Raw genomic sequence first — 15,172 nt, forward strand, 5'->3', positions numbered from 1 at the left:
CCAGCCGCGTGCCCGGCTTTTGGGGGGGGATGAGGAAGCGCCCTCTGGCGGCTCCGCGAGGGAACCCACAGCCCCCACCGCCCCCACCGCCCCGCCGGCCCAGTGCTCCCCGCACCCCCAGCAAAGCACGGCTCGAGGCGGCTGCGTCAATGCCACATTTATTTCAGAACCGAACAAGCCTGGCGCGCGGGCAGGCGGCCGGGGCCCGAAGCTCCAACACGGGGAGGAGGGGGCACGGGAGCGGGGTGGGAACGGCTGCGGTCCCGCGTGGGGCCGAGAGGATGCGGGGCTGAAACGGGCCTCGAGCTGCGGGCCTCGAGCCCGGCCCCACGGCGTGCTCTGCAGGTTGGCTGGCCTCAGGCACGCCTCGGAGCCGGGCCCGCAGCCCTGCATGGCCGCCAGAGCGGTGTCTGGTTGCTGGCAGACACCGGGCCCGGCCCTGTCGGAAGGCCTCTGCCGGGAGCTGCCTTCACCCCGCAGGAGCCTCTCGCCCCCAGGCAGGAGTTGGGCCAAACTGGGATCCTACCAACGAGGGAAACAGCCGAACGGGGAGCCGTGCGCCCGGCCACCCCCGTCCTCCGCGTCCCTGCGGGTTTACAAAGGAGCAAACGGGGTGGAGGGACGGCCTCTGCCCAGCACCGCACCGACAACACAGGGGACAACGTAGGGATGTGCGGTGGTGGGGCCGAGATGTGGCCGTGCTGTGCAAATTAAGGTTGGCTGTGAATGCGTGACAGCGAAGCGAAGCCCGGCAGGGCCTGGGGATGTGCGGGGGAAGGCGCCCGCCTTCCTGCCCGGAGCTGCATGGGCCACCCTCGGGAAGCCCTGAAGTGAAGCACCCACGCTCGGCAAAACGACCAACGAACAGACGAGAGGAGGGACGTGAGCGATGGGTGCGGGATTTGTTGGGGAGGAGGAGGCTGTGGGGAGCCCCGCCAGCACGGCTGTGCTGCAGCCATAGACTGAGTTATCTATGGAGGCGAGGGGAGGAAGGTGGGATTGCACTTCTGGAACGGGGGTGTGGGGTACGAAAACGCCAGCTATGAAAGTAAGAAGCCCCGGCCTCTCTGCTCCCCACCATCCCCACCCTGACGCTGGTCTCTGCACTGCCCGATCGCCTGCCTCAGCCCTGTTCTTCCTGCAGGAGGGGACAGCAGAGCTTTGGGGGACGAGGAGCGGTGGGGCTGGGATGGCTGCTCCGAACCCCGGCTCCTGGGGAACTTTGTCAGCCAGCTTTGGGAACAGCCTGCCCAGCCTCAATGCTCTCCCCCCCATGGCGATGCTGACCTCCGCAGCTGTTTGGTAGGAGGCCCTGGGGGCAGCATGGGAACAGCCAACATGAGCTGCATTTCAGGCACCGGACAGAAAAAGGAGCCCAAATACACTTGCTCTCAGTGAGGCACAACCATCCCACGGGGCTCGGGCGGTTGGCTCGTCCATGTGCATGTGGGTGCCCTGGCCGCCCAAAACAGCGTGCGTCCCCACCAGAGGTAGATGGGGCAGGGAGGAATTGCCTCGCTTGGGAAGACGTGGTGCCTGGTCTGGTCACTGCTTCTGGGAAAAGTAGTTTAAGTGCTGGGGGGGCAAAGCAGAAGGTTGAGGGAAGGATGGGGAGAGAGGGCGAGCGCACTGCAGTCGCCGTGTTTGGTCCCTTCTCCCAGAAAGGTGTCTCTGAGAGAGGGGCTGTGGTGGCCTTGGCACCAGCCCGCTGCCAAGCCTCTCCCCGGCTCAGGGGAGGCATTGTTCGGGGGCCGGAACCCAGTGTATGGGTTTTTGTGATGTAAATAGAAATAAATACTTTATAAATATAATCTTAAACTACTGACACCTGATTTTGCCCTGCCATCTTTTGTAGAAACAATAAATTAGGAAATCCCCATACCTAAACTACCACTTTCCCTTCACGTGGAAGCAATTCCTCCTGATTTCTCATCTCTGAGCTTTACGACACTGCTACCTCTGTAGATCAAAGACCAGCTTTTAACCGGATCTACCCTCCTTGCTCTCTCCTCTCCGAAAGGAACCTTTCAGGAGCGTTACAGGTTGTGTGACATGAAGGCCACCCATGGGGGGACGGGCAGAAGATCACATGCACACAAGAGATCCTGCCCAGGTGGGACCAGGCGTTTGCAGCTACGAACAGAAATGAGTTTCCCCCGTGAAGGTGTAGATCGAGACGGATCCTTCCATGGAGCAGGCAGCTGGGGCAGCAGATGGTGTGAGAGATCGGATGTTAACATGGGGACTCTTGAGACAGAATCTGCTATCTTGATCCTGTTGGCAGACGGATGATGTGGAGGGTGGTTTTCAGGTTAGATTCTCATCTGGGCTGTTCTCCTTCTGGACAGCTTGGACCTGAATTGGAAACCAAGAGACAAAAGAAGTCAGAGATGAGGAAATGGAGATCTGGGGTATCTTGGGTGCAGGCTGGTTCTTGAATCCAGCTGGAACCAGTGAGGCATGGGGTTAACGGTGCTCCTTTGCTAGGGCTCACAAATCTCTGCATTGGTTCCTATTCCCCTTCTGCAATTTGAGAGGATGTCAAGAACTTCTTGACATGTTCTCAAGAAAAGCAAAGGCTCAGTTGCTGCATATGGGTGCTGCTTTGAGCTCGTCTCTGTACCAGCCACAACATGGCCCTTGGTTAAGTGAGGAGGAGTAACTCTTTACAGCTATAAAGTGGCGGAGCTGAAATCGTAATTAACATGTCCCAAACTCTGTCAGCTTAGAGCCCTTTCCATCCCAGCCTGGCTCAGCAGGCACTCCGCGTGTCTGGTGAGAAAGGACAGCAGCTTGCAGCCCAGGGACAGCACTCAGCTGCTGGTGACCTCCCCACCCCTTCCTACAGCTCATTCACCAAAGCGTGCTCCTTCTGTCACCCACTCCGTACCTTATGGACCCGGCCAGGAGGGGTTGAAGGCATAGAGCCAGTCGTGCATGTCCTTGTCACTGCTTGCCTGCAGCAGGATGCCCCGGTGCTCCGTACACACCGCAAACGTGTTGGGGGTCTGCTAGGGGAGAGCTTGGGGTCAGCACCTTGCCCCAGGGTGTTGAGGCTCCCCATGTGAGGCTGGCACCCACCTTCAGCATGGCCTGCTGGTCCTCACTGTACTCCACTTGGGCCTTGGAGAGGTTGAGTATGGCCCTCTCCACTGAGTCCTTGTCTGAGTTGTAGATGTAGACATATGGGCGCCTGACCACCACAAAACGCTTCACCCACCCATTGGTGTGGGGCTCCAGGAAGTGCAGGTAGCCCTTTTTGGAGACGATGGGGCTGCAGAAAGACAGAGAGGGCTGGATCAGGCTGGGACATGGGCTGCAAGGAGGTGGCTGCAGTAGAGCACTGTCACCTTTCACCCCCAAGCCACTGGTTGCCCCCTCCGTCCCTTTAGGCGTCCCCTCCTGGCCTCTCTGTTGGCTCCTACCTGACTCGGATCTCCTGAATGTCAGGCACCAGCTGCCGCTGAGGCTCCTTCTCATCCTCAGGCCAGCGGGACGGGGACTTCTTCTGCTCTCCTTCCACAACAGGCTCCAGGTCAGGACTCTCCACCCTGGAGGAGACCTGTGGGGTTCTGGGAGGAGAAAGGATAGCGTTGGAGGAGGATGCAGAGCAACCATCAGGTGGGACCATGCCAGAGCAGTACTGCCATCCTGCTCGGTGAACACTGGGGACTCAACCTTCATACCTGACTTCCATGGTGTTGTAGCGTCCTTCCACCAGCGACGGGCAGGTTGAGGAGGGGGTGAGGGTGGTGACCCCGAGAGCCGACATGGAGGGGTCTCTCATCAGGGTCACAGACATTTCAGACAGCTGTGGAGGAGCGGAGGTGTGGACTGGAGTCTCTGCCCGAAGCCGGGCACAGCTCTGGCCGGGGCAGGGAGAGGAACGTGCATATGGGTGCTCTGGGAGCAGCCAGGCGAGCAGAGGGTGGCAGCAGGGCCACCCGCAGACCCACCCCTGCCCTGCGAGCCCCAGTCCCCACGCGTCCCTCCCAGCCATCACCAGCCCTGCAGACCCCAAGTTTCTGTCACAGCCCCGGTACCTTGCTCTCGCTGGCGCTGATGCAGACATGGCTGTGGCTGTACTCGCGGTTGAAGGTGTGCGTGAGCAGGCGCAGGCACTGCGGGCAGATGAGGATGATGGTGTAGGAGGTTCCTTCTTCCACCCCCACCGCCTTTCCCACCGCGTCGCTACCACCATGCCCGCCCCCCTGGGAACCTCTTCGGCTCCAGGATGGTACCTTCACGGCCAGCTCCTTCTGCCTCTCACTGGGGGTTTCGGGAGGAGAGGTCCGTCCTTCTGGGGCCCCATCAGCCGAGAGTGGGGAGGAGACGCAGGAGGTGCTTCGGGACTCGGAGTCCTCGCTGGAGCACGGGGACAGGGTCTCCAGGCCCAGCCGCTGGGTTGTCTCCAGCTTCTCACGCAGCAGCAGGTAGTGCCTGGTTTTCTCCACCTGGGTGAGAGCATCTCTGCTCAGCACCAGACTTCCCCCTGCCCAGCTTGGAGGCATTTTTTGGGGCACACGCTTCCCACCCCCCATTAACCCAGCTGCGTATTGGCTTTGAGTCTGCAGGCACCTGGCTAGCATCAGTGCAGTAGGAACAGAGCCCCACGGCACAAAGCCAGGAGGGCTGAGAATCCTGGGTGTGTTTTGGCACCCTCTGTTGCAAAGTGTGGAATTTCAGCCCCGAGAAGCTCTTCCCAGCCCAACATCTTACTTCTTGCAGGAGGCTGAGCTTCTCCAGCTCCCACTGATGGTCGAGAATGAGGCTGTCGCTGCGGGGCCGCCAGCCAGCCAGGTTCTCTTCTCCCCGCACATAGGCTACGGAGGTGTCCAGTACGCGCCGGCGCCGCCTCTGCATGCCTTTGGAGTCAAACATGTGGCTCAGAGGACAGACACATGGCTCAAAGGATAGGAGCACGGCTCAGGCACTCATAGAATCACACACACCACAACCCTGCGGTGAACCCGCATGGCACCCACCTGGACTGCCAGCATCCGCCACACGGCACAGGCTCAGCTCATAGACACCAGTCACGCGGTTGCTGTAAGCAAAGGGGGATGTCACCTGATTCTGTTCCCAGGCTCTGAGGTTTTCCCCACATTCCAGGGCAGCACTGGGTGCTGGAAGCATTGCTTGTCCCCTCTCCTCCCTCCCAAAACCAGGAAGACGTTGGTACCTCTCTGAGGCCCGTAGGCTGCCGCTGCCAAAGAGGTTGCGGATGGAGCGGGAGGCGGGGAGCTTGGCATCTCGGGAATAGAAAACCATGCAGAAATCTTTGGTGATGACAGCAGGCTGGGTGCAGTTCTCCATCTGCAGCAGGGTGGGGAAGAGAGGAGAGCAGAGGCGTTGTGTCAAGGGGGTGCATGGGTTATACAGGCAGCACCCCTTTGCCGTGCAGCCCATGGAAGGCAGGAAGGGCTGGAAAAGCCCCTGCCTTTCCCCATTAACGAGCAAGGGCAGCATCCCAGTGTCCTCCTGGGCTGTGCTTGCAAGTGGGGAGCTGCCAGAGGAACACCCCCGATGGCTACACTCCACTGGGAAAACCACAATGGTGAGGGAACAGCCATTTGTGTTGTAATGTCACAGAGATGGGTCCTTGCCTCGATGTAGGCGGAGAGGGTGATGTAGATTTTCTCCCGGTATGGGGTGACACGATTGAGCAGCAGTGAATTGTGCATAGAGCTGTCCCACGCTGTCTCAAACTGGTAGAAAGTCCTGCCAAGACAGAGCAGAGCCGGTGAAACAATCTCCCTGAAATCCAGCCAGACAGCAGGGAGACACTTCCCTTCCTCCCTCCCTCTGCAGCGCTGCAGCAGGCCTGCAGGGATACATGGGCATGCATGGGACATTTGGGGGCAGCCACTCTGGGGGATGCAGGCTCAAGGCAAAGCCAAGGCAGAATGGGTGCAGCGGGAGGGAGACGGGTGCCCTTGAATTGTGCGCAGGGGTTTGGGAGCAGGGGGGCTCAGCCGAGTGCAAGGCAAGGCAGGGAATGGGGGACAAAAGGACAGAGGAGGGAGCATGTCCCCAGAGCTCAAGGCGAACTGCCACCTCCAGCACACCCAGGCCAGCACCCTGCCACCCATCAGCACTCTGGGAGCAGCTGTCACCATTCGAGTGATGACAGCCAGAGTAGGAAGGAGAGAGGATGCTCAGCATGGAGGGACAGACCCCACCAGCAAAGTCCCCACCAGGAGATAGGGCCCAGGATTTGGATGCTGTGGGACAGTCCCTCCTGTTCCTTGGCCACTTCCCTCTGTCCCTGCCCGCTGCCTCATTCTGTGCTTTCCATCTCTGCACTGTGCACTGGTGAGTCCAGGCAGGAGCTGGGGGGTGAGCACTGGTGGGACCCCATAAAGGACGGCGCATAGCAGAGCAGTGGCTGCACTTTGGGGTCTGGACAGTACAGTAATGAGAAGGGGGAAGCAGGAGGCAGCTCTGGGGACCCCAGCATTACCTCCCCATTGCCAGGGCACCCACACTCACAACACTCCCAAGGCCACCCCGGCCCCTTTGTGAGCACCCCCAGGCAGCCAGAACTGAGCTGCACTGGGGCCAAGAGTGGAGCAGGCTCCCAGCACGGAGGGCTTTGGCTGCACCCATGGGTGCATGGCCATTGCCCCTGCCTGGGGCACCATGCTGGAGAGCAGCGAGTCACTCTCTCAGAGGTGTTGCCTATGTGAATACCACGAGAGACAGAGTCAAAGCAAAGGATCACTTTTCAGACACAGAGCGCTTGAGAAGAAAGAGCTCCCAAGGGAGGATATAAGAGAAGAGGAGAGTAAGGGAGAGGGGGGAGAAGAGCAAAAAGCGAAGGAACGAGGCAAAGGAGAAAGAGAGAGAAGCAGGAGGGACCATTCCGAGCATATGCACGCAAAATACCTAGTGTCATTTCCGAATGAAATGCTATAAGTGGAAGGCAACCCAGGACAAACACACACACGTACACACACAGAAAAACGAAACATCAGAAAGCATCATCTGGACGGGGCCATCGCGTGCCCTGTGGCAACCACTGCCCAGGATGGGGCCAACTGGGGTGCCAGGAGGAGCAGGATGGCACAAGGGTCTGCCCTGGGGCTGCTCCGGGGGCCGGGGAGAGCCCAGTGGAGCCCAACAACCATCAGAGCCCATCTCAGTACCCACACTGCGGATGGAGCTGTGCCCAAAGGGAATTCCTCACCAGGCGTGGTGGCTGTTCCTCGCTCCACAGTGGTTGCTTCTTGTGCCATTAAACTATGCATCACTGCTCACATTCCTCTGGCCCCCAAATCAGGGTCAAAGGATTGTTCAGGGAGAGCACCCCAAGGTTTAATCGCTTTATGGATGTTGCAGCAAGCCCTCTGCAGCCCCACACGTTCCTCTCTTAACTCTACCCTGACTGCAGGACCCCTCCAATGATCTCAGAGCAGCTTCTGCACTCCCGGGGCCTGAAAATTGCCTGCGTTAAGGCAATGAAGAGATCCCCAAGCGCCCCACTGGTGTGGGATGCTGCCAGACAGACAGACAGATGTCCTCAGTTGTCCTGAGCAGGATCAGCCTCCAGCTGCTGCAGGGAACCCAGAGCTCCACTGGGTCTTGGCAGACCCCATCCCTGCTGCATCCACCTTTGCCATGTATACGTCGCACCTACACCTGAAGGAGGGCTGCACATGGCTGCAGGCTGCGCGTACACCCGGCACGCGTCCCCACACAGCCTGCCATGCCGTGCCCTCCCCACACAGGGCCGGGGCAGGGGGCCAGGACCGCGTGTCCAGAGCTGGATGCCGGATAGCTGGGAGAGCAGCAGTGTGAAAAGTCAAAAAGCAAACAAAAACGGGGCGATGAGAGCGCAGGCCAGCAAGAGCAAGGAGGAGCGAGAGCACGATCCAAACAAACAGCAAAACCCGCAGGGAAGTGCGGCATGAGAGAGAGGTGCCAAGGATGCGGGGAGAGGAGGGGGACGTGGAGAGGGGGCTGGAAACCCAAGTGCCGCCGGCAGCGGGACTGAGAGTGCTGAGGTGCGGGGAGAGAGGGGAGAGAGTGGAGGGGGTGGAAAAAAAAAACAATGGAAACAAATAATACCTAGGCATATCCGAATCAAGAAACTGCCTGCGAAAACACAAAACAATCACATGGTTAGTGTGGGCTCAGATGGGCAGCGGCAGCAGCGGTTTGGGAGGAAAGCAAGGAAAGGCCTTGGGCTCTGCACCCCAGGGCTGCCTGGGGGCAGCAGGGTCCCGGCGGCTGCCACGGAAGGTCCAGAAGGATATGGGAGGAGGGCAGAGCCAGGGCTGCTGTCGGCGATGGAGGCGGCGGGGCGGACGATAGCAAAGCAGGGAGCGGAAGCAGCCTGGGAGGAGGGCGAAGGCAGACACCGCTCTGCCTGCTGCCATCCTTGGCCTCATGTCCCGGCAGGCGGCTGGGGTCGAAGCATGCGGGACATGGCAGGATGGAAGCGCGGGGTTGCTGCAGCGGCCCCTCGGTGTCCTGCTGGGAGCCAGCATTCTTTGTCCCCCCACTGTGTCATCCAGCACCTGCTGCCCCCGCCATGGCATCCCAGGGGTTGGTGGGTACCCCATGGCCCCAATGCTCGGAGAAGGTGGGAGCCGTGTTCCTCTCCATCAGGCTATGCTGGGGCTGCTGAGATCAGATCTGGCCGCAGCCTGGACCAGAGCAGCTGCTGATGCACATCAGCATGGTCCCACTGCCTGTGTGCCTGAGTATAACATCCACGTGGCTCCCATAAGCCTCAGCCACCCGGCACAAACCATCACAGCTCTGTAAGTCTGAACCCTCCTCACCACTCTGAGGCCATCAGCCTCCTGCCTGGCCTCACTGCTGTCCCGGTGGGTGTGACAATGTCTGACACCTGCACGCACAGCCCGTGCCTAGGCGCTCCCTGCCTGCTGGCAGTGGGATGCAGTGTGGCCGGGAGCTGCTCCAGCAGCACTGCAGGGTGGCACCTCACAGGCAGGGCTGTCACTGACACACCAGTATGGGGGACAAGCCGCAGCGGGGAGGAGAAAAACAAAGAAAAACAAAGAGAAAGACGGTCCCACTGCCATCCAGTGTGCTCCTATGCCATTCAAAGCTCAGCATCAGCCCCATCATTCCTTATCTTGTTGTGCCACCAACAAACGGTCACACTCTTGTCCCCACTGTCACAGTGCCCCACACTCACACGCTCCAACCACTCGGTGCGGCCACATCACAGCCGCAGTGCAGGAACAGCCCCCAGGACAGGTGTGAGGGACCTCGTGTCCCCCGTGGCCCTGGACACACGGGGATCAGCCATGAGCATGAAGCGGCATTTCCAGCCAGTTAGCTACAACACGAGACTGAGTTGGTGACAAGTGCAGCACAATGTCCTGTCACTGCCACTGAACAGGACCAGCTCCCTGTCTCCCCCAGCACTGCAATGCAAGAGAAGCATTGGCACGCACCGGTCGTCCTGCGAGGGGTGGATGTAGCCCGAGGACAGGATGTTCAGGGACAGGATGTTGGGGTCAATAAGAGACTCATCAGCTTCTGGAGTGTTCCGGATCCGACCTGCAAACAAAGCACAGGAACCCACTCAGGTCTCCTGCCAGGGTCCCTGTGTGTGGTGTGCACCCCCATGTCCTGCTGGCACTGTGGTGGCACCCACAGGGCAGTCACCGCTGTGCTATTGCAAGCATGATAGTAAGAGAAAAGTGAATGGGATGGGAAAAAGAAGCACAGAAGCCTCTAGAGATGTGGAGGGGATTTGGAGGAGCTCCTTGCAACCCTGTCTGGCTTTGCTTACCCACAACCAGCTCCCGCACTTCCTTCCAGCGGATCAGGCTGCCTGTTTCATGCACCAAGGTGACGGTGATTCTCCTTTGGATGCCCTGAAAACGCCAAGAGCAGAGAGGATAGGGTGGTGATTAACAGCTCCTGGGCAGCGGGGCAGGAGCAGGGGGTTGGGTTCTGGGCAGGGTGTACCTGGTGGAGGAGGAAGGTCCCGTGGCACGGCATGCCTCCACGGTGATCCACCACAGCCGGGATGTAGCTGGAAGAGAGGACAGTGGTGGGACACAGCTCTGCTCATGTGCCCAAACCCACCGTGCTTCCCAGAGGTGCCAACCACCACGCTGCCTCCTTCCCTCCTCCACCCAGGACTTACTCGCCGTTGGCCTCCAGCTCGCAGATCTCGAAGAAGACCATCAGGTCGTACTTGCACTGGCAGGGCCCAGCACTGGGACGAGTCATGGTGCTTAGCTTGGTGGCGGGCACTGTAAGGAGTGGGAAGCACAACTTAACTCGGAGGCAGAAAGGGGGAGATTGCTGCTGAGGTTGGGGGCACATGGAAGCAAGCGGAGGGACATAGAGCAGGCAGGACCTGGGGACAAGCAGGGCCACCAGGCAGGTGGCAACAAGGCAGGAGGCAGCACACAGTACTACCAGAGGGATACAGCCCCATCCTGGGCACCTCATAGGCACTTCCTCCCACTCCCAAAGCAGAGCAGTGAGGGTTCAAGATGGGGCTTTTCCTGGAACACCTGACCAACCCCAGAAGGGACAGGAACAGGTCCCAAACCACATAGCACAGCTCCAGCACCAGTGGAGCAGCTCAGGGACAGCCGGATTGCTGGCTGAGACGGGACCCCTGGTGCTGGAGAGGGAGGTGGGCAGGCATCACAGCAAACCACCGCACTCAGCAAAACCACAGCAATTCGGGTCTCAGCAGACGAAGGCAGCAGGGACTCATGTAGCCCCTGGGAGGTGGCCTCAGGAGCACCATGCCATCCGCACTGCTATCCTGTGCCCCCCAGGGGACAGCTGCTGGCCCTGCTGCAGGCTCATGCGGGCACGAACCCGGCTTCTGCGCCTTCCCGATGGCGCGGTCCGCGGCAGGCAGGGGCGGTGGGCAGACGGGCTCCTCCATGCCACGCCGCAGGAGGGAGGTGGCGGCGGTGGCGGCCGCCAGAGCGTGCCCAGAGAGCATGTCCAGGAGTGAGCCTGCCAGCACGGCTGGCACTGGGCAGTGGGTGAGCCGGAGGGGGCTGGAGTGCTCTTTTGAGGAGGGAGGGAAACAAACAGAAAGGGCAACACAAAGCAAAGCGGTTACGCACAGACACTTTGGCACAAGGGAGGGATGCTGCGGGGCTGCCATGAGAGCAAGGGGAGAAGATGTTTGCAAAGGGGTTTGCGTCAGCCAAACACTGAGCGAGCAGGTGCCAAAGGGCCTCCGGGTGCTCTGGAGCAGGACACATTTTGTGATGTCTCTGAGCTTCTGCCATCCAGCCCTGCTCTGCAGGCATGTGGCACAGGGCACTGGGAGCGGGGCATAGCGGGGAATGTGCTCTGCGACCTGGGGACCGTGGGAGAGGAGCAGGACACCATCCCCTACCTGGCTTGGAGAGTGGCATCACCCGTGGGAAGTGGCGCCGGGATGGCCTCAGCGGGCTGCAGAGAGAACACGTGTGGATAAAAGCCACCGTGGCAGAAACTGGTCCCAACCTGGACCACCCACCTCCATGTAACCTCGGAGCCAGGAGTGCTGTTCCAGCCTGGCCTCGTGGCACCAGGGGAAAGCACAATGAGCCACACGTGATCCACACGCACTCACCTGAGGACATCCTTGCAGAGGGGTGGGAAGGGATGTTGTTGGTAGTGCCCAAACACCTCAAATACAATCGGCTGGCTCTTGATGTATTCGATGAAGGACTTGGTCACCTCCACAGCAATCTGAGAGAAAGAAAGAGCACCTGAGCACACTATCTAGTTTGGAAAGGGATGTGATGTGCTGGGAAAGCAGGCTGAGGAGGAAGGTGCTGCTCTAGGGATGGGCACTGGCAGCTGTGCAGGTGAGGGGGAGCCAGAGGGGAAGGTGCTCACGTTTTGGACATGGTAGAAACCCAGGGGTGGCCCTCGCCCTGTGTTCTTCAAGGGCTCTGTTGAAAAGGCCTCGTCGTGGCGATGGATGAAGCTGCAAAGGGAAGGGAAATCATGTGGGGACTGCAGGGCAGCACAGAGGAGCAGGAGTAGGAGAGAGGACAGGAACTTAGCCTGTGCTGTCACCTTGGCAAGGCTGGCATAGAAAGACATCCCACCCTGATCTGCACCACCCCCCAGTGCCTGTGAAACACCCTCCCTTGCTTTTCCCAGTGACCAAATACGTGTCCAGGCAGAGACAGAGGCTCATCCCACGTCTTTTGGTTTTCGAAGAAAGACTTGGATGGAACGGAAGCAGAGTGTGGGATGAAGCTTGCAACACTATTCCTGCTCTGGGGCAACCAAGGGAGGTGAAGGCCAGAGCATAGAGGGACACAACAGCCTGGGGGGGTCACCATGATCTCACTTGAACTGGCAAAAGATATCCGCGTATTCTGCTGAGATGCTGGAGGCTTGCAGGACGGTCACTCGGAACGTGAAGATGCTGCCCAGCTTCAGGTGGTCTAGAGCTGCCTCCAGAGGCCCATCCATCGTGGACTTCTCAGGGCTGTCCAGGAGAAGGTCCTCTGGGGTCACTGTGGGGATAGGAGAGCCCTCAGCAGGAGGAACTGTGCTGATGCTGAGCTGCTGCTGGGGACGTGGGCTTTCTGTGCTCAGACGCCCCGCTGGGTGCCGCTCACCTGCACAGGTGTTGTTGTTGACTTCGTCGGCGGAGGGCCCCAAGTCACTGATCTGCCCCTGGCCCTCAACGATGCGCAGCTCCTCCTGGGAGGTCCCCGAGCGAGACATCCCTACAGCGGGGCAGGACTCGGACTGGAACTGGAGGGCGATGGAGGAACGAGGCTGAGGGAGCTGCCACCACCGCAGCGCCCAAAGGAGGGCAGCCCCAGCCCGGAGACACGGCTCCTCGAGGGGCAGTGCCCGGGCCGGATGGTACCCAAGGCAGAGCAGCTGGGCACCACCTTACAGGGTGAGAGCCGTGGTCTCTGCAGCCAACCCCATCCCAGTCCCCGCTGTGGTCATACCTTCTCAAAGTGCTGATCGTCAAAGGAGATTTTCGCTGTCCCTGACTGCCGCACGCCAGAACCGTAGTCCGGGGCTTCCTCGTCGGCTGCAGGAGGAAAGCAGCAAGGTGTTGGCGGGACGCTAGGGGACACGCAGGCCGAAGCAGCACCAGGGCCAGTCCCTACCTGAGATGGCTTGGACGGCCACGCGCAGGAAGCCCTTCACCTCGCCCTTCTCGCTGACGATGGCCACGCGGTGCACCAGGGGCACGGGGTACAGCAGGTTGCTGAGGTAGACGAAGGCCCTGCCAGGGGGAGAAGCAACACGGGAGCGCCGTCACCGCCTCCGCCCGAGCATCCCAGAGCGCGGGTGGCGGCCGCCGGCGGCCAGGTCCCAAGTCCCATGTCACCGCTGCAAAGCAAAGCCATGAGGGGCAGCCAGGGCCAGCGCGGGGCGGGGAGCGGGCGAGCCGGCGTCTCTCCGGCTGTCGCATCCTAGGGAGGGGGCAAGCTGGGCAGAGGACCGTCTTGGTGGTGACGAGCCGGAGGATGGGGGCAGGAGGTGCCGTGAGAGAGCTGGGGGTGCTGCGGAGGCAACGGGGGGCGGGCGAGGCAAGGACAGGATGGGAAGGGAGGGAGGGAAGGAGGAAGAGGCTGGCGGGAGCAAAGGATGGGGGGAGGAGAAGGTCCTGGCCTGGGCATCAGAGCCTCTGCAGGTGAACCTGCTCTGGGCGGTGGTGGCTGGAGGTGGCTGGGGATGCTGTGAGGTGTGATTGGTGGCATGCACGTGTCCCCACGCCGTGTCCCGCCTGGTGCCACCGCGGGGTTCCGGTGTGACTGCTGAGTTCCCCGGGACCTTCTCCACGTATCCGGGCTGGGCACAGGCACGTGGCATTCCTCAGTCATTTGGCTTCCGCTTGCTGCCTTCCTTGAGTTCACAGCTGGCCGGCTCAGCCTCTCCCTCCCTAGCTGGGAGCTGGTGACAAATGTTGGTCCTTTCTGACCAAGACACCATAGAGGTCCTTCCACCATTTAGAGGTCCTTCTAGCACTCATGTCCTCAGCAGGGATAGCTTGTTTCTGCTTTCCCATGTGTCTCAAAATGTGATGTCCTTGTGTCCTGTGGGTAGAGATCCTGAAGGCAACAGTCAGGACACATCAGCTTCAGGAGGCTCCCCAAGGCAAATGCAGACATCCCCAGGTGGCTGGCTTCCTAACCTCACAGGCATCCAAACGGCATCTGAAAGGTTCTTGCAGAAAAGGCCACAGCCCTGTGTTTAAAGATTCAGCCTTGCAGAGGTGCAGAGGTTCTCCCTGCTGCTGCTGCAGCTTGGGCCAACCTCAAACCAAGCCTTCTTCCACCCAAAAGTCCGAGGCTTTTTCCACCCAAAACAACTCCAGGAGGGGTTGAATGCAATCCCCCACCGAGCATCTCTCCCCAGCTCTTCTTGTTGGCCACCGGGGCTCAAGTAGGCATGGATTTGGGGCTGCCTGCCCGTGAACAATTCTCCTGCCCCAAAGTCAGTGGACAGCCCATCAGGATGAATCCGAGGGATGGAGGAGGGAGGGAAGATGGGGAGGGAAGGACAAGAGGATGGGGAGGAGGGGGACAAGTGTGTCACTAGAGGAAGGAGGGCAGGGACACTAACCACAAGATTGGTGAGGTGCAAAGATGGCATGCTCAGACCAAAGAAAAGCCTTTCCAAAGGAAGACAAAAGTGAAATAACCCCAATTTTTGCTAAAGCTTTGGAGAGAGAGAGCCAGCAGCTAAAAAACAAAACAAAACAAAAAACTAAAAAAAAAAAAAAAAAAAAGAAAAGAAAGAAAGAAAGAAAGAAATCAAAGACAAGGATCCAATCATAAACCAATCAAAGCACACTTCACAAGAAATGTGGCCGGCACAGCTGCTGCGTGGGGAGCCAAACCCGGGGCAGACTCAAAAGAAGTCGGGAGAGCCCGAGGGAACGACCTGGGGGACTGCAGAGGTTTGCTTGGCAGGTCGGTGGGTTTGGTTTTGAGGTGCCCCCAAGAGTTTTGGTTTTGGTTTTTGGAAAAAAGAAAAGGAAAAAAAAAAAAGGAAAAAAGAAAAAGAAAAAAAAAAGGGTGGAAGAACCCAGCTCTTTCGGTCTGAGGCTGCAGGGCTCTTACCCCACCTCCTCCCTCTCTGCCTGTGCCGCTCCATCTCCTCCTTGCACCCCAGACTTGGACTCGGTAAGGGAGAAGCAGCCCCAGCACAGTGGGGGGTCTGCCTTGGGCGGACCCCC

The 15,172-nt window shown here is 59.7% G+C and overlaps 1 protein-coding gene across 1 annotated transcript in view; it reads right to left on the reverse strand.

Annotated features, from left to right (window-relative positions):
- Positions 1–142: 142 nt before the first annotated feature.
- The window catches only part of KIF1A (kinesin family member 1A), a 32,577-nt gene continuing 17,547 nt past the window's right edge, over positions 143–15,172 (reverse strand). The window contains 24 exon segments of the mRNA XM_085232791.1: positions 143–2,355; positions 2,891–2,909; positions 2,912–3,008; positions 3,082–3,274; positions 3,426–3,572; positions 3,687–3,811; positions 4,044–4,121; positions 4,242–4,454; positions 4,720–4,865; positions 4,986–5,047; positions 5,183–5,316; positions 5,607–5,721; positions 8,071–8,097; positions 9,432–9,537; positions 9,773–9,857; positions 9,952–10,018; positions 10,133–10,241; positions 11,360–11,415; positions 11,579–11,697; positions 11,848–11,938; positions 12,311–12,479; positions 12,585–12,723; positions 12,930–13,015; positions 13,095–13,213. Of these exon segments, the coding sequence (XP_085088917.1) occupies positions 2,313–2,355; positions 2,891–2,909; positions 2,912–3,008; positions 3,082–3,274; positions 3,426–3,572; positions 3,687–3,811; positions 4,044–4,121; positions 4,242–4,454; positions 4,720–4,865; positions 4,986–5,047; positions 5,183–5,316; positions 5,607–5,721; positions 8,071–8,097; positions 9,432–9,537; positions 9,773–9,857; positions 9,952–10,018; positions 10,133–10,241; positions 11,360–11,415; positions 11,579–11,697; positions 11,848–11,938; positions 12,311–12,479; positions 12,585–12,723; positions 12,930–13,015; positions 13,095–13,213 (2,545 nt within the window). The 3' untranslated portion in view covers positions 143–2,312.

The sequence above is a fragment of the Meleagris gallopavo genome, chromosome 11, assembly GCF_905368555.1.
Source record: "Meleagris gallopavo chromosome 11, MGAL_WU_HG_1.1, whole genome shotgun sequence".
Lineage (NCBI taxonomy): Eukaryota > Metazoa > Chordata > Aves > Galliformes > Phasianidae > Meleagris > Meleagris gallopavo.